This window comes from Agelaius phoeniceus, chromosome 9 (genome assembly GCF_051311805.1).
Source record: "Agelaius phoeniceus isolate bAgePho1 chromosome 9, bAgePho1.hap1, whole genome shotgun sequence".
NCBI lineage: Eukaryota > Metazoa > Chordata > Aves > Passeriformes > Icteridae > Agelaius > Agelaius phoeniceus.
The window spans coordinates 20,092,838-20,116,995 of NC_135273.1; the positions used below are offsets into that span (position 1 = coordinate 20,092,838).

The following is a 24,158-nucleotide window of genomic DNA, read 5'->3' on the forward strand; positions in this document are numbered from 1 at the left end:
GTAAACCAGGGTACCAAAATGCCATTCTGTAGTTCTCAAACATGCAAGATGTTTGCTATAGCCACTGCATTGCATGTTTTAGCCCTAATTGGGATGGGGAAAGATTTGAGACAGAGATAAGTAGTGTAATCTGTTATATTTAGTGTTTCTAGAATTATACGTAGAGAGTTTTAGGCAAATAATGATCAAATTAAAATGTGAATGTCTGTGGGGAAAAATGTGATGGCTATTGGGGAGAAAAGAAAAAGACTATTTATTAAATTAGCAATAAACTTCAGAACTTATAAAGTTCAAATATATCAAATAGCATTCTGTCCAGATCATTTTAATTCACTACAAGAGTATAACACACTCTGTGTGGGCAGAATAAGGAGTTGCATCTAAAGACAATTTAAGGATGGATGCTTTAAATCCTTTAAATCCTAACCCTTGCTAGGAATGGATTCTCAGAGAGCCCTCGAGTCAGAACATACCGGTTTGTGCCTATTTTGGAAAATATTCTGCACTGCCAAAAGAGAAAGGTCAACCTCAAATACCACAAACTGCATGACAATGTTACACAGCATGATCTCTCACTTGCCCATCACAAACCATCTTCTCTGTCTTTCAGGTGACCTGTATTTACTGAACAAATATTTAAATATTTAAATACTTTTGACAAATTTTGGACTTGTGACTTAAACTGATCTTTACTGGTACTCACCCTACGGGAAGACTAAATGAGGAATGAAGGGAAGGGCTAGATGTTCCCTTGTGTGCTCTGCAGTGTACTTATTTAGTAGCTTTCCATTCTGTGGCTGTTGCTTTGATTTTCTGAAGAATTTTGTGCTCAGCGGTGCATACCTAACTGTGCAGTGCCTGGCAGTGTGCCCAACCAGCTTGGCAGTGTCTGCTGGTATTTATACTAGACATATTCTAGATCTCACAACAACTGGCTGTGACCTTCTTCTGACAGGTATCATGACAGAGAACTTACCCAATTCCCTCTCCTGGCAGTTGCTTTAGCACACAGACAATTGCATGGAAACCCATCTCTGGAGATACACAGGAGTCTACTGCAGAATCACACATAGCATAATATTCTATAAGCATTTATTGTTATTTTCCAAAAATATAGCTAAATTATTCTTAGAAGAACTCCTACCAATATATTCTGAACCAGCAGACACAGGGAATCTAGATGACAAATTTGCCCTTTTGATCACATGTTAAACTCATGAAAGGGGATCCAAAAATTAAAGTCATGTCCAACTTTGAAAGGTAATTTGATCCAAAAGACACAAATCAAAGCTTCCCAAGGGTTATATTGTATAAATACTGTGTTATTTCAGCTGGAGGTGGTTTTGAGCTACTTTAATTTAATCAATTATCTTTTAGATAAATATATAATCCTAGACATATACAGTGTCAAAACAGAACTGTATATTCCATGTAATAGTTATCTTTTCAAAGACTGTTAACTCTGCCAGTGAAAATTGTATTTCCAGAATATTGCATTTGAGCTAGGCCAGACAGGCTCTTCATTTTTCCTATTTTTCTTTTTTTAACTTGTTAATGCAAGTATACAGTAAAGAGAACATCCTTCTTCCTACCCTTCAAAATCAGATTGGCTGCAAAAAAGAAAAACAAGCAAAAAAACACCTGAAACATCATGATGTCAAGAAAAATAAAAAAAACACAAAATAGCTTTTTTTTAATACCAAGACTTCATTTAGTATACAGTACCCATGAGTGCAGACTCTGACCATTCTGCTCAGCTTGGATAATGAGCCAGTGGCCAAAGACTTAGGAACATTTTCTTGGTAATAGCATTGGGTGCTTAAGGGACAAAGGGTCATCTGAATGTTGTGAATGGAAAAGTCACCATCCTAAAGAGCATATAATTTTATATATGATGGGAAGAAGAAAGCATTTGTCAAATTTTATAGGCAGAAAATGAAAACACACGGATACAATATGATCACAAGATTGGTGGTTTGACCTGCATATTTAAACCAACACAATTGTTCATATTATTTTGCTGGACTTTTCATTCCTCCAGTCTGACAGTACCCAGTTACAGAATAAACTGCAGACAAATTCAGCAGTTCAGATATCAGCTTTAACTTGTAATGAGCATCAGAAGTAGCTTCTGTGACCACAATTTGAAGGAACAGAAAGACAATTCAACATAATTTCAAGCTTCTAAATGCTTTTCTTGCAAACATAAGATTAGGACTGAAGGAAATGAGCTGGTTTACAAGTCTGCAGAATTTTCTGAGGAGCAGCAGGAATTCTAATAGGGAATTTACCAAACAGATACACTAAGACCAACTTCATGTTTCTAAGCAATGTCAGGAATTCTCATATACCTCCATCTTGTAGCTTTGTTTACTTTTTTCACAGATTTATCTTCTTGCTGTTTAAAAATTTCCAGCAGCAGTGAAAACTGGATCTTGCTGTTCATCCAGAATCCAACATAAGCAATCTTGCTTACGAGTTCCTTCCATTTCTTTTCTTAGTCTCTTCCTTTTTTCTCAGCACCTGGGACTCCACTGAAACCAAGAAGAAAGCTTTCTCACCAGATATATTCAGACCTTTCACAACTAAATCCCCAGAATTTTGATGTCTTTATACTAGTACCACTACAGCTACCTCAGTTATCCATTACACTGGACATACTCCAATTCCCAGCTTGCTCCTAGGCCCCAGCTCTCCAGGAAACCATTTTGTCCCTTCTCCATAATAAGAAAAGAAATGGCCTTCTAAGAATCAAAATTACAATATATCTCTTCAAATCAATGGCTTTGTACATATGAAGCCAACAGACTCCATCATCCTACTTTGCTATTGTACAGTTGTGTCCTCTGCTGTAAAAGCCCTCAAGTATTGATTTTTCTTAGTATCAATTACCATCTCAACAAAACTGAGACTGACTGTTGGTCTCAAACATGTGACAATGCTTTGAAGATCTGTTTAAATATTTCTAACAGTGCTTGCTATGGGCAAAAGCAAGCCCCATGAAATGTGGATAAACAGCATTGCCTCACACACATAAAACACAACTTAAAAGGTTTTTTCTAAGCTGTACATTGAACCTTGCAGTGCCTCTGGCTCATGACTTCATCTGCTCTGCCCTGTCACTTTCTTCTGCAAGAAGTCCCTTCTTGTGCGGCCTCAACAATGCCACACACTATAGTGTTCCACATTGCTTTGTGGAGAAATTAGAAGCCACTCCCATTGCCCTCTCTGACACATAGAGAAGGCAGCCAAAGTTCCTGAAAGTGGAGGCAAAAAGGTCAGTGTCCTGAGGGAGCTGATAGTATCAAGATTGCCTATGTGAATGCCTGCATGCTTGAGTTGTGTAACAGCCAGGGAGTGTGCTCCTAGAAGTGGTTCCCTTCCTCTGAGGAAAGGAGAACCACCCAGAGATGTTTGGATTGAGGGTGGATCTATCAGTTCTTCAGATGTTCATGGGCCAGTCCTCAAGCTGCATCCCTCAGTTTGAAAAGGTCACAGATGACATACAGGGGAATGAGTTATTTACTATTAGTTTTGGTACTTTGGATAACGGCAGTTTTTATTCCTTTGGGAAGACACTTTCATGGTGCAGAGTTAACTTCCCATCCCTTACAATAGTTGAGAAGGAATGGCAAGTATGGATTACTGGCTGGCCTGTAAACCAGAACCAGCCAAACGTGGCAGTTCATATTCACTTGCTCGCTTTGCATACAGTTCCCAGATATCAGGAAACCCAAGAAAGAAAGTCACTTGACCAAATAAATTTCTCAAAATCACTGTAATACAAAGTCATCAACTTTCAACTCATTCAGTCATATGGACAGGCATCTACAGATCTGATATGTAACTCTCATTATTTTCCTGCTACAAATAACAGGGACTTAAAAGTCCCACCATGCAAGATTATTTACTTACAACATAAAGGAACATTAACTCCTTTCTGTCCTCCCTGTAGGACAGAAATGACACTGTTCATCAGCAGAACTGAAAACAGAAAATGTCAGTAAAATACAACAATCTTTCAAAATGCAACACAAACAATGCTATTTAAAAACAAAAAGTGCCAAAACTTTAAAGACTTGAAAAATTCCTCCTAAGTAAGAAACGGCTTTTTTATTCCATGTAATGCCACCAGCTGACTAATCCTGATGATTCATATAGGCAGGTGGAATTAAAATAGCTTTTCAGGGAAACACTCTTCCATTTTTACATAAAGAACACTTGTACACTTTTGACTAAATTAGTGCTCAAGGAACACGTGTTGAGCAGCCTGATACCAATGCTTTAGAAAATTCAGATGAATGAACCCAGGCTTTCAAAAATACTTATATTGGAACACAGTACTTCAGAAGTAAGGTTTAGGAGACTGAATCACAACCAGTGTGATTCACAACCTTGTCATACAACAGGCAAGTCTTAGATCAACCAAAAGCAAAACTTGAAAATTGACTGGACCAAGGACACCTGGAAGTTCACTACCCTAAAACATGTTGCCCTATTCACAACACAGTATCTAACCTTATGCAAGTATCTCCAACTCTACAGATATAAACTGCATGAAGATAGTCAGAAGAAATGCTTAGATGCTGTACATCATTATCGTCTCTTTAATGGAAAACAAAGTGGTTTAATTTGTGTCACACTAGATATTTTAAACACACTCTACCTTGCTATGAGCTGCAACTCTTATTATTTGTTTATGCATCAGTGTTCTCACCCTCCTCACTCCTGACCCACACACCAAAAACTGAGAGTAGAACAGGATCACAGATTCCCAGTGCAAGTGTGCATCCCAAGTAAGGTGTATTGCTATATTTAATTCTTCTCTAGTTGCCAGTGCATTTCTCTGTGCTAAATTTCAACCCAGTCTCAGGACTGAGAGACCCAAGTACCTCTTCACATAAAAACATGTCTTGTTACAGTTCTATATACACACAATTCTTCTGCTTTGCCAGTTGCTAGAAGACTAAAAGCAGATAGGACCTCACTAGTAGATCTGGTCAAAAAATTAAAAAGAAATCGAGTCAGACTAGACTAGAAATTAGAGTAGATAGGGCTTGAGCTGACTAATCCAGTAATTTAGTGCACTAACCAGGACTACAGGCAGTAAAGGCCCTTACTCTTCTTTTCCAAGGTAACCTAGAACCTAGAGAACTCAAGGCAAAGCACAGACCTTCTGGGCTTCCAGTACTCCTCCTCACATAGTAGGAGTTCTAGGCTGGGAATCTCAAAGCTTCCCAGTTCTAATCAGCTGTTCTTGCTTGCTCAACCCTTCATTGTGTAATAAGCAACAGACAATTTCATGTAACAATTCCCATGTCCAAGGGGTTACATAAAAATTTCGAATTTGCAGATAACTGCGAACACAGGGTTTATTCTGAATTGGGGTAGGCTTGAGCTAAGATTTCCTATGAGTCAGAAATACTCCAAAAATTACTAATGCTCAAGAATAAACACAGCTTGTAATTTGATTTGTTAGAGCATCAGTAAGTGTTTGGGGCACTGTGAAAGGCTTCTTAAGGGTGGCAGTTAAACACCCTACAAGTACAGAAAAGAGGTTGACATCAGCAATTTAGATTTTGTTGAAAAAGTGTTTCACAATGCCAGAGATGGAGAGAAAAACTGTGATAAATTATTCAGCCATTATTTAAAAGATGGTGTCCTGGATTTACAGATCATCAATTCTGAGAACGGAATAAAGAACACAATCTGAGGTCAAACCAGACTGGAAAAGAAATTGCTTCATTAGAGAGTAACATGCCTGCTGTTCCTTGAACCACCAAAGTTTTCCTGGCATTTTCTAGACAATAATCAGGATGTCTTGCTTGTTTTGAATTTGTCTGTTTATAGACAGACAACTGGTGTCAGATTATGCTTAGTCCCTCTGTGAGGACAGAGTTCCTTACAGTTACATTAAAGTAAGAATATCTAGCTTCAGCTAGATGAAATCTCAACAGCTTATGTCCTAGACCCCTCACTGTCAAATGCAGAGTCTTAACTAAACTTGTAGGAGTTTAAAATCAGGTATTGGAGGCTTACTCTCATTTATACAGCTCTAAGTACAACTATACAGCTACAGAACAACTATAGAGCCCATCAGCTGCTCCATCCCACAGCATGTTGCTATGGTTTCATTAACTTGAAGCTGAAGCCAATACCCCAGTTCTTTAGAGCAACCCACTGAGGCTTCTTTAAATATAGGATGAAGAAAGCCCTCCTTTTCTTCCAGACCTCACAAGGTCTGGAGCAGCAAGCAAATTAAAGCTCAAATATCTTCCAAAACCACCTCTAGCCAAGCCATACAAACCAAGCAGTTGGCAATGCAGGGATCTTGTTCAAGATGCTGCCAAACTGAATCCTAGGAAATACTGGGAAAGAGATTTTTGTGGCAGTGCTCTTTCCCAGGATGCATTCTTGGTGGCACAGCTGATGCATATTTAGTACAATGTCAAACTTCTAGGGAGAATCAGATGCTCTCAATCAAGCTGAGATTTTCAATGGCTTCCCCTGGATCCTAACCTCAGAAGAGCTTTGTCTGCTCTCACCATGCTCATACCACCTCATTAGAGTAATATCAGGATAATAATTTTCCAGGATTAGGACAAGTCCAAGTCAGTGTTTTTGGAACTCCCAGAGAAGATATTGAAAAAATGGTGAACAAACACCTTTCAAAGGACATCTCCTGTTCATTAGGAGCACTCTGTGGCCACTCATATTAACTTAGTTTAATATATATCACATCACATTATGCTTTGAGAAAGCATAAGCTGAGCATTTTTAAGTGCAAATGACTCGTCTTTTCTAGCAATCTTTCTTCACCACTATTCTCCACTGGGATCTTGGATTTCAGATGGCAACAGTTATGGAATGAGATTACCTGGTCCTTGGATTCAACCATGCTGCAGTTTATGCAAAGGAGATCAATCATATTGTGTAATTTCCATGGGCACAGGCTTCATGGGAGCAGTAAAGGCAGAGCCCCTTTGGAACTTTGCTGAGGGAAGAAACCCAGTGTCAAATCCAGTCCAAGTAAATAAAGTCACATATACAAACATGTACTTCTTTGAATTTAGGGATGTATGAACAAGGCTGGTATCTTTGCCACTTGCTCTTCTCTCTGCCTCAAGCTCTAGAAAATTTTAATTTCACAAGACATCCTGGTATCAATTACCCTGGATAGAAGGCCTACACAGGCAGGCATCACAGTTAATGAGATAAGAACTTGTCCCAACCTGTACTGCAGCACAACCAGCATTTATTTAGCTTTTCTCCTGAAGCCTGACACTTGGTATTTCTTACCCTGAACAAAGCTATCCAGACTGATTGACTGACACCCTTTCCAGAAAAGCAGCAAATAGCTGCTTATATCCTGGTGATTTCTGTGATTACAGTCTGATTAAGAACCCATCATCTCAGTTCTAGTTATGGATCAGGCATCTCTGTGGCCCAGGAAGGCTGTTTAGTTTCTTTGTCCTCACCTTCTCTATCAGGATCTGGAGAATGACCAAGTGTTTAAGCTGCAGTTTCACAGAAACTGTTATAGAACAGCATCATCAGGCTGTACTTTTAACACATCCTGAACCAATCGAAACCGCTGGCCAGCAAAGTCCTGCTCTGTCCTTACCTCAGAGTGCCACACTCCTTCTTGGCACTAACAGAAGTGACACCAAGAAAGTTATTAATTTTCTCACCAGATCTCAGAGCAAAGATGGCACCCACTACATGAGGACAGATAAAGGTCAGAACTAGCAAATGGAAAGGCAAGAAGAAATGTATGGCCAATTAGATCAACTTCAGTCATCACAGGAGCACAGATTTTGTAATTCTTGAATCTTACAAGTCTCTGAAACATTTTTTCAAGTGCAAGTATTAGATGCAGTATGGAAAGTGTGAATGGAAGGCCAGAGCAAAGTCTCTGAATGAGTTTCACTATTAAAGCTAAATGGAGTTTATTGGGAAAGGACTCCTCTGCTATTATGAACAGAAGAAGCTCTGTTGTTGCCTACAGCAGCCCTCACAGCCAGAAATGGAAGGCCCAGAAGCTGAAGTGAGGTGGCAGACAGACAAGAGGGGTCCTCTAGTTGGCAGAGCACTAGAACAGGAGTGCAACTTGTCCACACAGCAAGTCAGAAGCAGAACTAGGTAGCTGCCCTTTTCTTTTCCTATGTAATCTTTAACAATTTTAGCCATTCAGGCTAGTGTTTTCTAGGCTAAGCATCTGTTAGAGCTTATTTTGGCTTTGCTTCAGGTCACAGTCTTGCTCTAGGGAAGGTATTTTGCCAAATGAAATAGAAACCTTCTGGCTCTGGTGCTTGTGAGCAGATATTTAAAATACTGGACAACTTCTTTTGATAGGTTGCAAAAGAGCCAAATCCAACTTGATACATTATTACAATCCCTGGAAACTCTGGTTGGTATTGATTAAAGGGCAGCGGAAATCAAAGATTTCATTTTAATGGAGCAGTCTTTGAGCCTTTGCAGAAGTTCTATCCCAAAACCCAGAACTTGTGGTGACACAAACTGGACATTGCTTAAAACAATTAAGCATCATGTTCTCCTTGCATAGCATGTGTCCTATAATTTGACCTCAGCTGACAAAACAAATGTGCTTAGCAACAGCTAAGATACATTAAAATCAGTACTGCTATGAACCCACAGTCAGACTTATGTCTTAGGAAAGGCTTGCTATTACACAGGAAACACAATTCTAGTTCCCATGCTGAACACAGATGATAATGACTGAACACTACATAATGTAAGCCTTGTTAGATAGTGGACTGTGCTCCGAGTCACTACAGAGATAGTTGTATCTGCTTGAGTACCTCAGTTGCAGCAAAATATTGAAATACTCTTCCCATGATATTGACATGCAACACAACAGGATAGAGAACTGCCATGAGCAAGCAGACTGAATAAAAGTACATAAAAGTTTTCAAGGAAAGTGAATAAAAAGAGAACAAAGAAGCGTTCCAGGCTAAAAACGGTTTCTGCAAAACTCCAGCTGACATGGAGTCTCGTCACCTTCGGAGAGTTCTGTTATAGGATTCACAGTCATGCAATGCTAAGAAGCGCTTCAAGGTGAAGTTTTGCTAACTTGCTGTAGCCAAACATCAGCAGCTCTACAGTTCTTAACCAACCAGTCATACATTTCTGTGAGCCTTTATATACCCATAAAAAAGTACAAGGCTCCCACAGAAATGAGAAATATGTTCCACACGTTACCTTTTTCCCCACAGCCCTCCGATTTACTGTAGATGGTGGCATGACTGATCATCTGACTACCATCTGTCCAACATCTGCTTCCTAGTGAAACCACTCTGCAAATACAGCTAGCTGGCTCTAGACTACCAGAATTCATAATGAATACCCTGTTGTACATTGAAGCTATCACTAATGCTGCTCCCTTAAAAAGATTCAGCATACTGACAGAGCCTGAGCTTTCTGGTGGGGGTGTGTGACAGTGATGCTATATTGCCATTAGCTTTTAACACTCAAATATCCTAACAATCCCCTAAACTCTGAAAGTAGACTACAGTAGCTTGTCTTGAAAGTCAAAAAAGAAAAGCCCAGAAAAAAAACAAACCCAAAACAACAAAAACCAAAAAGCAACAAAAACCTCCCCACAAAAACAGAATCTAAAGCCAAACCCAGGAACCCAGGAATTATTGCAAGATTTTCAACAATATTACAAGCTTGGCATCACACTTCTGATGGCAAGACAGTAGCATGGCACCTTACACAAGAGAAAGATTTTAGGCTCAGGACAGCTACAAACAGAGCTGAAGGTGCTTCAGTCATTTTAATACCCAGAGCTTGCTACAAATTACATTTAGGATTCCCCTTCTGTCCCCTAAAGGCATAGGTAAGCTGAGCCAAACCACTGACTATTCCTGATTTCTATCTGAACTGTAAACCTTTTGGAGCTATATATCCTTTTGTGCCTGTATAGCTCTACCTGAACAGAAATAATATATCAGTCTGCCAGAAATCCAGATCCCAGACTCAAGAAAGCTACTGAAGCTTTAAGGTGCCATGACCCAAATTCTGCTTGCAAAGTGAGTTTCTTGCAAACTCCCTCTAGACTCATAAATATAGTTCTGTTTCCAATAACATGATTCTATTTAATGCCTTCTGCATTTAAACCCATAATCCTTTAATAACTTTGGGAGTATTTGATTAAAAAAAAAAACAAAAACAAACCCACACAACCCAACCAGAAAGCAGTTGGGCATCCCTGAAGTTGATAGTTTATTTGAGTAAGACATAGGACAATAAAAGGCCAGACTGACCACAGTAATAACTCCCAATGCTAACTTGAAGAAATTAAAAGCAGGCCAGGAAGCTTAATTCTAAATGTGTTTTCAATTGATCTTTGTTCCTGACTGTGTTTAATGGTTAGCTGTTCAAGAAACCCTCTGGGATTCTGCTAGTTGATTTCAAACTGGGAAACAACAAGCAGTACCACAGAGAGATGCTTTTCTTTTCAAGAGAGTGAATTTAAACACTGCTGAAAGGCCACATACTACTAGTCTCAGAAAAGCAAAAAAAGATTTCTAGGCAGAGCTAGATAAGAGAAGGTGACAGGGCATGGTGAGGGATAGCTCCCATAAATGTACCATTGGCAGAAGGCAGCCTTGCTGGTAGCTACAGAAACAAATGAGTGGGATGATACTCCAGTGGTGAATCAGCTTGGTTTTCATTCCAATGCAAAAAAAAGATATGCAAAGGGATGTCATCCAGAATAGCAAACAGCAAATGCCATATTTTTGAGAGAATTAGAACAGAAAATCCACAGAAAATCTAAAAACAACTGTGGAAATTCTGAACTTCTCATGTCAAATTACACTGTAAAAGTTGTGAAGTTGTAGCTGCAAATAGAAATTTAACTTTTCAAAATGGGCCTGGAAACCAAACCTGAACAGTCTAATTGAGTGTACATAAGCACACTCTCTGCCACAATAACTCAAGTTGAACAGTGCTGTGAAGACCTGTGATTCAGCTGGAGTACTGGGCAGTTGGAATCAACTCCTTGTTTGTGCAGACCAGTCCAACCAGCCTGATACAGTTTGCTCAGCCAATGCTGTATCATGCTTTCTGATGCAGAAAGGCAAATTGGCAATCAGAATATAGAGGGTGAATTCATATGTCAGTGCTCATGGAATTTGAAATCCAGACAGATTGGTTAGGACAGCATTTAGCAGAGAGTAACCTGTGCAAGGTTTGATACAAGATGAAATAAAATTTTGCTGCTGCACCTGAGATCTCAGCAGCATGAACTCATCTCAGCTGAAGAATTATTTCTTCTTGGGAAACAGTATGGACACAATACTGTTCTCCTTAGGCTAGTTGAAGACTTCCTCTCTTTCCAAAGTGCACAGGGTCTAGGTCAGGAAATGCCCTGTTCAGCTTCCTCTCAAAGCTGTTTCCTCAAAGGGTAAGGTCTTTCCCGCCTTCCCTCAGAAAACTGTACATATCCTACACATAAACCTATCCTCTACATTAAAATGACTGAAGGATCATCAGGATCATCAGTCATATTTTGCAGAAGTGGAAAACTGAGATCTAAAGGTTAAATGACTCCCCCAAAGTCAGTGGAACAGACAGAGGGACAATACTATCCTAATTGTTTTCAAGCCCTTCACATTGTAAGAGCTAAAGCACTACCCAAAGTATGTCTCTGGCATTTTTTTCAGTTATATGGATGCCTTGCCTTAACATCACCCAAATGCCAGCAACAGAAACATATTGGATCCTCAGGTCTCCCAAGCTCCTACACAGAAACTGTTCCCTGGATTTTATTCCCACTGCTCCTTTCCAGCTCCTATTTCTATATGCAAATCATTATCTTCTTACCTTCTCCCCCACTGCCCACTTACTCATCCAACACATCATGATGCAGCTGCCTCAAACTGGAAAAAACCTGTTGAGAGCTGTGAAGGGACAGAAAACACTGTTAGACCCTGGTGATATACAAATCATATAAGTATTCACAAAATAACATTTTTGCCATTACATATCTTGGCAAGCCTCCCTCCACCATCAAATGAAATATCTATTTTCCATTATAGTTACTTCACTTCTGCATGCATATTTTGTCTCAAGACACCAAATCAAATGCTTGTGCTGAATGACACAGCAAACATTGTCAGTCTCAAAAGGCTTGTTCAACACTTTAGAGGACATATGCAATTTTGGTCTGGGCTGATATGTACAAACAATGGTCATTTTGACCCATGTCATAAAGGGCACCAAGGAAAAGGATTTGCTTACTGATAGGAGAAGTAAAGTCATAAAGTGATTGTATAAGAACAAGGGACTGGAAAATGAGATTATCTTCCCAACAAATAGCACACTGACACATTAGCTGTCAGAAGTGTTAGAAGTTCTTAATATTTGAAATCTGCCTGCACAAGAACTTTCACACTTATCTGCTATTAGTGGCACTATGCATAATTTTATTTGGGTGTCAGGTATTAAAGGACACAGCTCTTCTCTGTTACAAATGCTTTTAAGTCAAACACAGTAGCAGCAAGTCACTAGACAAAGGAACACTGTGTTTAAGGCTGCCTGCCAGAGATGACTTATTCAAGTTGATTACACAGAAAGGACAGTAGTGCTGCCACGCTTCTATCCTATACTCCCTGGGGAAGAAAAAAAGCCAAGAGTCATATCTAGGTTTCCTTCAGTTCTCACTGCATGGGGTAGGCAGAAATAATATAAAGACACAAGGTTTGATCTTGCAGAGTAGTGCACCTAACTGCTTTGCTAGGTCAATGCAAGCACATTCTATCTTAGTTTTAAGTACAAGCAGCATATAAAATGCCTCTCATTTGAAAGCTGACTCTGTCCATGATTTGAGTCAAGAGCAGAAAAGAATCATTATTTTAGATCATCACTAAGCAGGAATGTCTTGAGAGTTTGAGGAGTTCAGGCTCTCATCAAAAACCCAAATCACCTTTCATTTCCATATATTTCAGCAAAATTTGGGGTTATACTGTCATATTATCACATCTTAAGGTTGCCTAGTCTTAATATCTGTAAGTAAATTTCTCCATAACATTCCTATGTGAAATGAAGGTAGGATTTTATTAATTATGAGGAATTAAGGTACAATTGCAGTAAAATTAACAAATTCTACCTCATTGATTCAACCTTAATGGTTACTAACTTAAGAAATAAACTGCTGCGTGAAATACATGTAATAAACACTGGTGGGAAAAGCTGTATGCACCAATTCCCACTTACGCTACTCACTTCAAAGGCGGCAGAGTGAAGTCAGCAATTAATTAGCAGTGAGTGGCTGGCAGGCTGCGGCGCTCCCACAGCCCCTGGAGCCGGCAATGGCCCCGCGGCTCCAGCCGGGCCCCGCGCGCCCTCTGGCGGCGAGCGCCGCGCATCCCCCGGGAACGGGAGCCGGCTCTCACCGGGGAAGGACCGAATTTCCTCCGGCGGGCACGACAGACAGCACCTTCGGTAAGTTCGGTAAGATCTGCCTGCACCATAAAATACACTGCTGGCTGCGTTTTTATAGAATATTAGGACTAGCATTTTCAGTCAGGTAACACACCCAGGAAAAGACAGTGAACACATGACTGTACAGACTACGGGAGAGGCATGGTATGAGACAACAGAAGACTCTTTCAGAATATTGTAGAATCATAGATTCATTTACGTTGAAAAAGACCTCTAAGAGGATCAAGTTCAACTGTTAACTGTCACTATCAAGTCCACCACTAAGCCATTTCCCTAAGTGCCACATCTACACATGCTACTTCCCTGATCCAACGTTTGACAACCATTTCAGTGAGTAAATTTTGTCTAATATCCAATCTAATCCTGCTGCAACTTCAGATTATTTCCACTTTCAGAATAAAAGCAATTAGCCATGGATCCCAACATTATGCAGTGATTTACAAAATTACAACAAAAAGCCCACCACCAAACCTACCTTCTCTTCTTGAAGAGCTTATTCCAAGTTTTTACTGACAGATTCCCATTAAAGCCTGAGGGGTTACAGTACTGCCACATCAAAAATCTGCCTTTCAAATCAAAATGCCCTTTACTGCAGGTTTTTAAAGGTAGTTCACCCATCTTTTTTTGACAGATCTCTCATTGGAAGCAGTGGAACTCTACATGCAAGAACTAAATAAAAGCAGCTAAAGAAATAGGTTTTGGGACATACTTTGACAATTTAAAAATTTCAACACTTCTCTGAGCCAAACATTTGTACCATTTGGGGTTTAGGATACTTTATTTCCATAGCCATTCTTCAGTGAGTATGTGTTTCCATTTTCCCTTCCTCAGTAAGTATAAAACTCTGACCATGAAAGTATCTGTTGCCCTACACATGCCAGCCTATGGGCATTGCTCTCTGTTAATTTTCACTGCAAGTTTTATTGTATACTTTAGCTTGGATTTCTATATTTCCATATAGCAACTAAAAAGCTCCAAGCAGCCCCCAGTGTGCTATTTTGATTCTTTTTTTTGATCACCTAATGATAACTTCCATGGCCACTCTAACTTTAACAAAGGTATATTCTTTTATCTACATAGTATGCAATTGACACTATGCCTCATTATTTTTAGAAGGTATTTGGATTTTCAGTTTAAGCATTACCTCAGTAGTCCTATGTGTCAGTGTTATTTCTCTGATAATTAAGGCAGCCCCATAAAACATTACACAAAAGCAAAAAGGGCCTGAATCCTTTTTGCTGAAATGATGAGGCTGAGTCAGCTGATGCATTGCACTGGGAGCTGGTGGCTGTTAACAGCTGTCTTTCATCTCCTGGTAATTCTCAGATGCATCAGTATCTAAGACATTTGATGAAGAATAAATAAGGGAACTATTATCTTTTTTGAATAGGAAAAAAACAAAGACAACCCCCAAACAAACAAACCAACCCCTCACAACCCAGAACCTGAAACCATTGCCCATGACTGCATCATGTATAAATCCCGGATAGAAGGCAGAGCTAATGGATCCTTGCATGGTTTAACCCCAGGCAGCAGCCAAGCAGTGCCCAGCCTCTCACTCACAGCTCCTACAGTGGGATTGGGGAGAGAATCAGAAGGGTAAAAGCTGGAACACTCCTGGGTTGAGATACAGTTTAACAGGGAAAGCAAAAGCCATACACACAAGCAAAACAGAACAAGGAATTAATTCACTGCTTCCCATGGACAGGCAGGTGTTATGAAGCTGAGTAATGCAGAGTCCCCAAGCAGGTGCAAGAGAGAGCCCTTCATTGCAAAACCCAGGCCTTTTTAAGCAGTTAGCTCCTTATCAGCTACATTCCATTTAAGCACAACAAATGTAATTCAACCAGCAGCCATAAGCCAAAATGTGAGCACATAATGGCTGTATAACTTGTTTTTCTGCCTCCAATTCAGCTGAGTCACTTTCCCATAGTCCTTTTCTACTTAGCCAAGTAGCAGGCCTGAGCCACAATTTTACAAGGATAACAAGGCCCTTCTTTTATTAATGTTTTACCTGCAACAGGCAGGTGTTCAGCCATCTTCAGGGAAGCAGGACCCCATCACCTGTACCCCTTATTTGGGAAGACAAAAAAACATCACTCCCAACATCCCCCATTTCATGTATTGAGCATGATGTCAGATGGTCTGGAATACCCCTTTGGTCAGTTTGTGTCACCTGACTGTGTCTTCTTCCATCCTTGTAGACAGAATGTACAACAACATTCTTATAATGAAGGAATAAAAAAAATATTAAATCCCATGAAACTACCCAGATAAAACTGCATTCTGAAATGATAAATCAAATCAATTGTAGATATTTCACTTTACCTGTAATGCAATATAACAAATCTCCCCTAGAGCAAGAAATTATGTTAGATAATTTCTAACATAAGATAAGAAGATGGCTACTGATAAAGAAATTACACATCACCAGTGAAAGTGCAGCTGACATGACAGCAAATGCAATAATAATGACTCAGTCACAATCAAGGACTAAAAAGAGAAATATTACAAGAACAGAGCTTGGAAATAATTATAGTCATCATTGAAATCAGACGCAAGGAAACATACCAAGGGACACTGTAAAATCAGAAGGCCTTGAGTTACCATGCTGATCCATGCACACATGAGAATGTGTTTTCAGTGTCCCTCTAGGCAGACAAATTCTACTGCAGTGGGGTAGTATCTGAACATCTTAATCCTATCAGTAGATATATGTCAAGCTTTTATCAATAGGCACCATTGATAAGTGCATCTACCCTGCTCTAAAAGTTGTTATCATCTTACTGCAGGGGTTCCACGCTGTTGTCTCCTTATCACAAAAGTTTCATACTTTCTTGGTGTTTTCTCATGGGCAACTCCTTCCTTCTTCTTCTTCACAAAGCAGTCAACTGGCCCCAGTCCCCCTCTCAACCAGCCACCCCACTCTTTTATAGCACTCTTCTTCTCATTGGTTACACCTGTGGCCTGTTAAAGTCAGGCCTGTTCCTACTATTTGATAATTGGCCCAGCTGCAACTCCTTAGGGGTAAGATTACTTTCTACACTATCTTTATTTTCTTATATTCTATCCCCCTACAAAAAGTAACCTGATACTTTGTGAAACAATATTAATTATAAAGGTCTTCATTTTTCAGCAGTCATTTAGCAAGGAAAAAACAGTGTTATAGCTTGGAGACATCTGCTCCAGGCACGATCACATGATTGATTTTCTTATCATTAGATTTATACAATCTTTGTATTGAGCGGGCTTTTTATGAGCCAACCACTGGTCTTGGACTTTTGAGATACAGGCTATCCATCTTCACTCACTACATATACTCTCTGGCACCCTGTGCAGCAACTGGACATCAACTAATTAAAAGAAGGTTATCACAGTTGCCAGTTTTGAAACACAACTGCTGCTTGCTTCACATTAAGTTGCCTAATTTTTAAGGTGAAAACATAAAAGTATAATGGGCTCTTACAGAGCCTTGCTTGCTCCACATGACTCTGCAGCTGACTATGTCAAATTAAGCACTAAGCCCAGTTTGATGCAAACAAAAATGAGATCAAACTGCTACTCTCTAACAAGAACACCTCACACATTAGACTCCTCAATGACACATCAAAGCTCTGGGAACAGAAACGTTTTAAAGCTTTATGCAATTTCACCCAGCCACACCTACAAGAAATGAAGGCTGCACGGAGAAAGCCTAAGAATAGGAGATCCAGTTTTTACTGGCACACAGACCTGGAAGTGCTTTTATGAAGAGATAAAATCTGTTCATGCTCCCATACATTAGCTCTGCTTTGTAGTTTTGAAAGGTGTTTCCCATTTACGTAACAGAAGCAGACTGCTTCCACATAGGCAGAACGTGTAATCCTTATATTGAGGTGCTTCTTTTATACTTGGGAGCCTTCTTCAATGACATAGTTGAAACTGCTCATTTACTGATGACGTTCAGGCCTCAATTAATGAAGCAGAGAAAACTCCAAAAGTCATCTGTCATGATAAAATGGTTAACAAAGAGAAAGCAAAATTTGGAAAGAATCCAGTCCCCTTAGCAGCTATTGAAAGCATATATGTTTCATTTCACAGAATATTTTCAGGTGGAAGGGACCCACTGGTCCAGGAGTCACACAATGTGCCTGAGAGCAGGGTTCAAACACTTTTTGAACTCCGTCAGGCTGGTGCTGTGACCACTTCCCTGGCGACGCTGTTCCCTGTTCCAATCACCCTCTGGGTGAAGAGCCTTTTTCTAACATCCAAATTAAATCTCCCCTGACACATCTTCAGGACGTTCCCCTGGCTCTGTCAATGCCACCACAGACATCAGAGCCTGCCCCCCCCGCTTCCCCTCACGAGGGAAGAAGCTGCGGGCTGCGATGAGGTTTCACCACCTCAGCGATTCCTGCCCCACCCGCACAGCTGCGCTGCTCGGGAGCGAACCCACGGGCGCTACAAGCAACAGGCAAGTGTCATCCAGTAAGTGAATTTGCTGGGCAGTCACTAAACCTTGGATAGGGACAACCAGCATTTCCTCTTGACAGAATACTTGACGACCTCTTATTCTTCTATTGGGGCAATAAAGACTAACAGCACTTGCTCGTCTCACAGAACCAAGACCCCAAGGGCTGCATAGCCCCGCATTACATCACTACTGGAGCACCTTCCCAGGCGCCGCGCCGCCCAGCTGCGTTTGCAGCGCCACCACCTGAGAGCCGTGAGGCAGCCCCGGCCGCCTGCGCCCTCACGGCGCCCGGGGCCCCGCGGCAGCGGCCCTGCCGTACCCGGCCCGCCCGCATGAGGGCGCTCACCCGGCCCCGCCAGGGGAGCGCGCGGCGCAGCACCACACACCAAGCGCGACCCCGCTGCCTCCCTACGCAGCGCTGAGTGGCATCTCCGCAGCTAATAAATGGCCTTAAAGACGGGCGGGGAGGGCGTTTCTGACCAATAGGAGAGCGGAGAATGGGGAGGCGGGTAATGCGAGAGCCCAATTGAGAAACTTTCCGGCCCCGGGAGGGTGGGAACAAGAGTAAGGTTCAGTCACAGACGGTGCGCGCTTCCTCGAATCAGAATGTCTCCCCTCATCGCCCGTTCCGGATTGGCTAACAGATAGCCTCAGCTCGCCCGTCTCGCCAATAGGAAAGCAGCGCTGCATGACAGACGTTCGGCTCAGCCAATTACTGTCGGTATGAAGGACCCAGCCTCTCTCTCTTGCAAAATGGCGGCTACAGCTCCCAGTGCGGCTCCTCCAGCGGCCGCTCCGCCGCAGAGTCCGACGGCGGCTCCCCCCGCCCCGGCGGGGAGCGCTCCCCCCGCAGCCGCGCCGACTCCGCCGGCCGCGCCGGCCCCGCCACCCGCCGCGCCACTGTCAGCTGCGCTCTCGGGCCCCTTCCCCGGCGGCCGCGTGGTGCGGCTCCACCCGGTTGTGCTCGCCTCCATCGTGGACAGCTTCGAGCGGCGCAACGAGGGCGCAGCGCGGGTGATCGGGACGCTGCTGGGTGAGAGCCGCCGCCCTGCCCTGCCCTGCCCGCCGCGGCCTCGGGGGCAGCGCGGCGCCCCCTTACCCGCTGTTCTCCCTTCCTTCCTCTCCCCCCGCAGGCACCGTGGACAAGCACTCGGTGGAGGTCACCAACTGCTTCTCCGTCCCGCACAACGAGTCCGAGGATGAGGTACGGAGGCGGCCCGGGCAGAGCCGGGCTTCTCTCGGCGGGGCGCGAGGGGGAGCCTCGCCGGCTGCCGGCCGGTGCCCGTGTTGCCCTCCGGGCTAAGCACCCTGTAACCGGCTGTCTCGCGTTTCGCAGGTCGCTGTGGATATGGAATTTGCCAAAAACATGTATGAGCTGCACAAGAAAGTGTCTCCTAGCGAGATTATCTTGGGCTGGTAAGTTGTCCTTCTGCAAGAACACGCAGGTCGTTCTGTTGATTCCTTAAACTACTTAAAATACATAATTCACTTTGTCACAGATGGAAAAGCAGAAGCACTAATGTCCGTGACAGTCATACCTTGCAACTCTTGTTACACAGTCAGTGGTAAAGCTCCTGAAGCTCATGAAAAGAAGAGACAGTATTGGAGACTTAAAGGGTTGGGTTTTGTTTATGTCTAGCAAGGTACCACAGAGGGAGTGATGTGTTAGAGAATGTGTGTCCAGCTTTGTTAGAAGAACTTACTTCCTGTAATACAACCTGTACCATGGAAGTTAACTGGTTAGAAAGAAGAGAGAATACAAAAGAGGCTTTTAATGTACCAAAGGTGTCAGGAGGAATCACTGATACCAGTTTGAGTACTTAGTTCTCTGCTGGAAGTAACCTGTGTGTGGGATGTGAAGCAAGATCAGTTCAGTCTTATGGGAACAGAGTGTGGCACAGTGTGTTTCGCTCTTTTCATGCCTACAAAATGGCTTCATTTTCTTTTTGTGTAGCAAGCTTCCTCAACAGCCTTCTAATGGCACAGCAGAGTACAGCTCCAGTGACAGGAGTTTGCCTGAGAATGTGAGATGCTAATTGTAGAGCAGTTAAAAGAGCTAGATTAACAAGTTCGACCTCCTGCAGAGGGATGTGTGATTTGTGGATGAGAAAATTCGTCCAAGTTTGTTTGGTATGCTTTGACTTACATAGATGGAAAAAGCTGGTCTAGAACACAGTGACACTGTAACTGAATATTGAGTGTTCAGTAATTGAATATTGGGTGTCTGATGTGAATTTACTGATGTTTTATGGCTGGTACTGCAACACAGACCCTTTGCATATTTTCGACATGGGTGTGCTCAGCCTGTGATTCCTACAATTTTAGCGACAAGAGGCCATAAAGTAAAAAATCCTCAGTTAAAACACTTCTGTTTAGTATGTTGCTACATCTTAGTCTTTGGAAGTTGGTGGTTTAGGATACAAACCTGTTAAATACCCACAGTATAAAACACTGGGCACTTGAATGTTGGAAGGATGGCTCTTCACCGTGTGTTCTTTTGAAGGTATGCAACAGGGCATGACATCACGGAGCACTCAGTCCTGATCCATGAGTATTACAGCCGGGAAGCTCACAATCCAATCCACCTCACCGTGGACACGAGTCTCCAGAATTCACGCATGAGCATCAAAGCCTATGTCAGGTACTCTGGGATTTCTGGGAGGGCAGCAGTCTGAGTTACTGAGAGATGCCCCATCAGGGTAACAAGGAATGTAGTGGGGTGCAGTGTCCTTTCTTGGGCAATATTGTGCAGTAGTTAAACATAATGGTGAGCTGGGGATCATGGCTTACTTCTCATGGTAGTTAAACATAGTGGTGAGCTGGGGATCGTGGCTTACAAGACATTGGAATGTCTTGACCATTGTATATAGGCTTAAAGACTTCATTCATTGGAACCTCATTGGGTTGGTGAATCATGACTTAATTTACAATTTTCAGAACATCTTTGGGATATTTCACAGGGTTCACACAGCTGGCAGTAATGTCACTAACTTCCATTACACTGACTGAATGATAGCCTGTAGGCACAGGGCTTTATTGCTTGGCAGTGCACTTATACAAGTTGGAGGATAAGTGTGGTTAAAACAATTCAAACAGCACCTTCTTGATGGGTCTTTATTTCCCTTAACCCCATCATTCTTATCAATTAACAATGGAGATTAAATATTAAGAAATTAAACTCTTCCACCTCACTGAATTCCTCCCACTATTGGCTGAGGAGCTCTGCTCTGTAAGGAAAAAACCCTTTTCTTTGTAGAGAAAGTACTGCTTCTTGACTGTGCGTCTTTAAAATGGGAACTGTTCCATCAGATCTTATTTAAAGCTTAAATGGACTTCAAGTACTTAGAATAAGAGGTATAATAAAGGTGTTGAGAGTGCTTTGTACTTGAATTTTGTCATATTGCTCATTGTTTCAGTAATTTCTTAAAGCGTGAAGTATTTCAGGATGGAACAGCACTTTGTCTAAAAGCAAGAAGGAACTCTGCTTAAGATGATAGTTCTTCATGCATTCATGGTGACGTCAAACCAGCTAGGAGTATTCTTGGATGAAAAAGAACAATTAATAGCATGCCAGAACTGGTTTCCTGTCCTCAGTTATCCTTGGGTCTTAAAATTGCTGATTTTGGTGAGAATGAGTAATGTACTCATGTTCATGCTTTAGTGCTAACAGAGATCTTTGAGATGGAAATCTCTTCCTTCCTCCCTTATATATGTCCTTGCTGAAAACGTTTTGTTGTTCTCTTTTTTTTCCCTAGTGCCCCAATGGGAGTCCCTGGTAAAACCATGGGCGTGATGTTCACACCACTAACAGTGAAATACGTTTATTATGATACAGAGCGGATAGGAGGTGAATGCTTTCTTCCTATTTTGGTTATAACCATTGTTGTGACAATGTTCAAATGTTTCTTTTACCTGGTAAAACTGCTGTTCTGGGAATTTTACTGGTAATCAGACTGTCTTGCTGAAGCTGACCTAAAAAATTTTCAACAAGGGTTTAAACTGGTATCTGTGGCAGTCAGTTTTTTTCACTGATCTTCCTTTTGCTTTCAGTGGATCTTATCATGAAGACCTGCTTTAGCCCCAACAGAGTGATTGGCTTGTCCAGTGACTTGCAGCAGGTGGGGTCGGCCTCAGCCAGGATCCAGGACACCCTGACCATGGTGCTGCAGTACGCTGAGGACGTGCTGGTAAGGCCAGCTTTCTGTCAGCCAGGAAAAAAGTCTGATGTTAACTTGTGCATCTGGGTTTTCTCTTTATTATTTCTCTTTCTGGGCCATAAATTCTGAGTTCCACTTATGCTGAAGTGTGTTTTTCTTTTGCTTAGTCTGGCAAAGTGGCTGCTGACAACACTGTCGGGCGCTTCCTGATGGATCTTATTAACCAGGTGCCAAAGATTTCACCAGAGGACTTTGAGACCATGTTGAACAGCAATATCAATGTAAGATCTTAATTTATTTTTTCTGTGGCTTGCTAGCAATTTGGAAAGTTTTATATACAGACATACATTTGTCGATGATCTATCTTTTCATACAACATGCTAATAGCTAATATAGCTTTTTTATTGTCAGTAATTTGGTGTTGTAAGGGCTGAGAGTAGATAAAGAAGCTCAGCATAATCTTGCAAGAAAATGCAGATAAAAGTATTCCTTTTTAAGGACTTAGGAATTTTGCAAGTCATCTGAAAACCAGTACCAATTCTTCTTTCATATTGATTGGACAGTATGAATTTCAAAACTTTAAAAAAAATTTATTTCAGCAATAACGGGTGACTTGCCAGATTCTTTTGTCTGAGCTGGAGTTCTGTCTCTGCATATCACTTACAAACATGAACAGGGTTTTAATTTTAGCATGCTACCTGATTTCTCTAACAGATTTTTAGAAAATTTAAGGTTTTGAATGTGTTGTTCACCACAGTCTGTAAGACCAGAACTAATTTTTAATTTTGCTTATACCCTTTGACTTCTCTGGTTAACATGGGTGAACTCAGAGTTAAAATTTCACAAGCAGTGTTTCATATGCCAGTAATACCAAAAGCTTCCTGCAAGGCAAGGATTCTTCAGGGTAGGACTTTTAGGACTAACAATATTTCTTGTAGCTGATTGTAAAATGCTTTACAGATGTTAAAAAATCAGCTAATAAGCTATAATTTGTTAATATTCTAATCACTGGTTTTTTTCCATCCCTTTCAGGACCTACTGATGGTAACCTACTTGGCAAATCTCACACAGTCACAGATTGCTCTCAATGAAAAACTTCTGAGTTTATAAAGAAACTTTTGCCACCCTACACTTTAAGGAGCCCGAAGAATGAGCAGATACACTTCTCTGTGGTGTTAGGAATTTCCTTGGACTGTAATTTAATGATCTACATGACTTGGTTTACATCACTATTTCCATTGCTCTGAAAAGCCCCTAACATGTTTTAGGAGATGAATGGGAATGGCTGCAGTTCAGTTGAGCCTGGTATTTTAAAATGGAATACGAAAATCTTAGGTCTTGTGGATTTGTCTACTTGTATAACAAAATACAGCTTTATTGTAAGAATGTATTTGGAATAAAAGTTCCATTGCAGTGGCAACAATGGCATCTGTCCAGAAAAAAACTTCCTCATTTATTGTGTAATGAATCCATTTTTGAAAGAAGGTGGTGGGGGGGTAAGGTGGCATCAGGAAAGAAAGAGTGGATGGGAGTGAAGTCCAATTCTCTGCAGTTTTTTTTTCCAACTGCTAAAGCACACTGAAAGTGTGGAGATTTGTGTTGCATATAATATGCTTTACTATGAAGGACTGCAGAATAGTCTCTGGTTTATCAGTGGTGCTGTGTATATCCCTTCAGCAAGGTACTGACACTACAAGACAGTAAATTCAGTTTATGGTATCACTTCTATCCATATAATTATTTTCTGATTGTTTGGGAAAGGAAGTAAAGGTCACTAGCATTAGCCTCTTGCAAAGGGGGAGTTCAGAGAATTAAAGCTAGCAACTGAGTTCATTGTAAAAAAGAGTTTGAAAAGTATTTGTGGCTAAACAAGCTTGGCTACTGGAGTTTCCATCTTTGCCAAATAAGAAAATGACAGCAAAATGACAATCCATGAGATTTGAGGCAGAAAGTTGGGTGTTGCCAAATAGGAATTTTCTATTTCATAATGCTGTTTCTATTTCATACTGCTGCTAAAATTATGTGAAGAGAATCCCCATTTTCTCCCCAAGATATGTTTCATGTTAAGTTCAGCT

At 41.4% G+C, this 24,158-nt stretch overlaps 1 protein-coding gene across 1 annotated transcript; it reads left to right on the forward strand.

The window, feature by feature from the left end:
• The first annotated feature begins 18,641 nt into the window (after positions 1-18,641).
• On the forward strand, positions 18,642-23,511 carry EIF3F (eukaryotic translation initiation factor 3 subunit F). The gene is made up of 8 exons (XM_054637028.2): positions 18,642-18,959; positions 19,060-19,130; positions 19,263-19,342; positions 20,430-20,567; positions 21,682-21,773; positions 21,977-22,113; positions 22,251-22,364; positions 23,116-23,511. The coding sequence occupies exons 1-8, from the start codon at positions 18,650-18,652 to the stop codon at positions 23,191-23,193; spliced, it is 1,020 nt and encodes a 339-aa protein (XP_054493003.2). The 5' UTR covers positions 18,642-18,649; the 3' UTR covers positions 23,194-23,511.
• Positions 23,512-24,158: the final 647 nt, after the last annotated feature.

Bases quoted from the DNA above. Each gene is read 5' to 3' on its own strand.
- EIF3F (XM_054637028.2), top strand. From the start codon at position 18,650: ATGAAGGACCCAGCCTCTCTCTCTTGCAAAATGGCGGCTACAGCTCCC. The intron at 19,343-20,429 runs GTAAGTTGTCCT...GTTCTTTTGAAG, and splicing joins AGCGAGATTATCTTGGGCTG to GTATGCAACAGGGCATGACA. The intron at 22,114-22,250 runs GTAAGGCCAGCT...TCTTTTGCTTAG, and splicing joins AGTACGCTGAGGACGTGCTG to TCTGGCAAAGTGGCTGCTGA.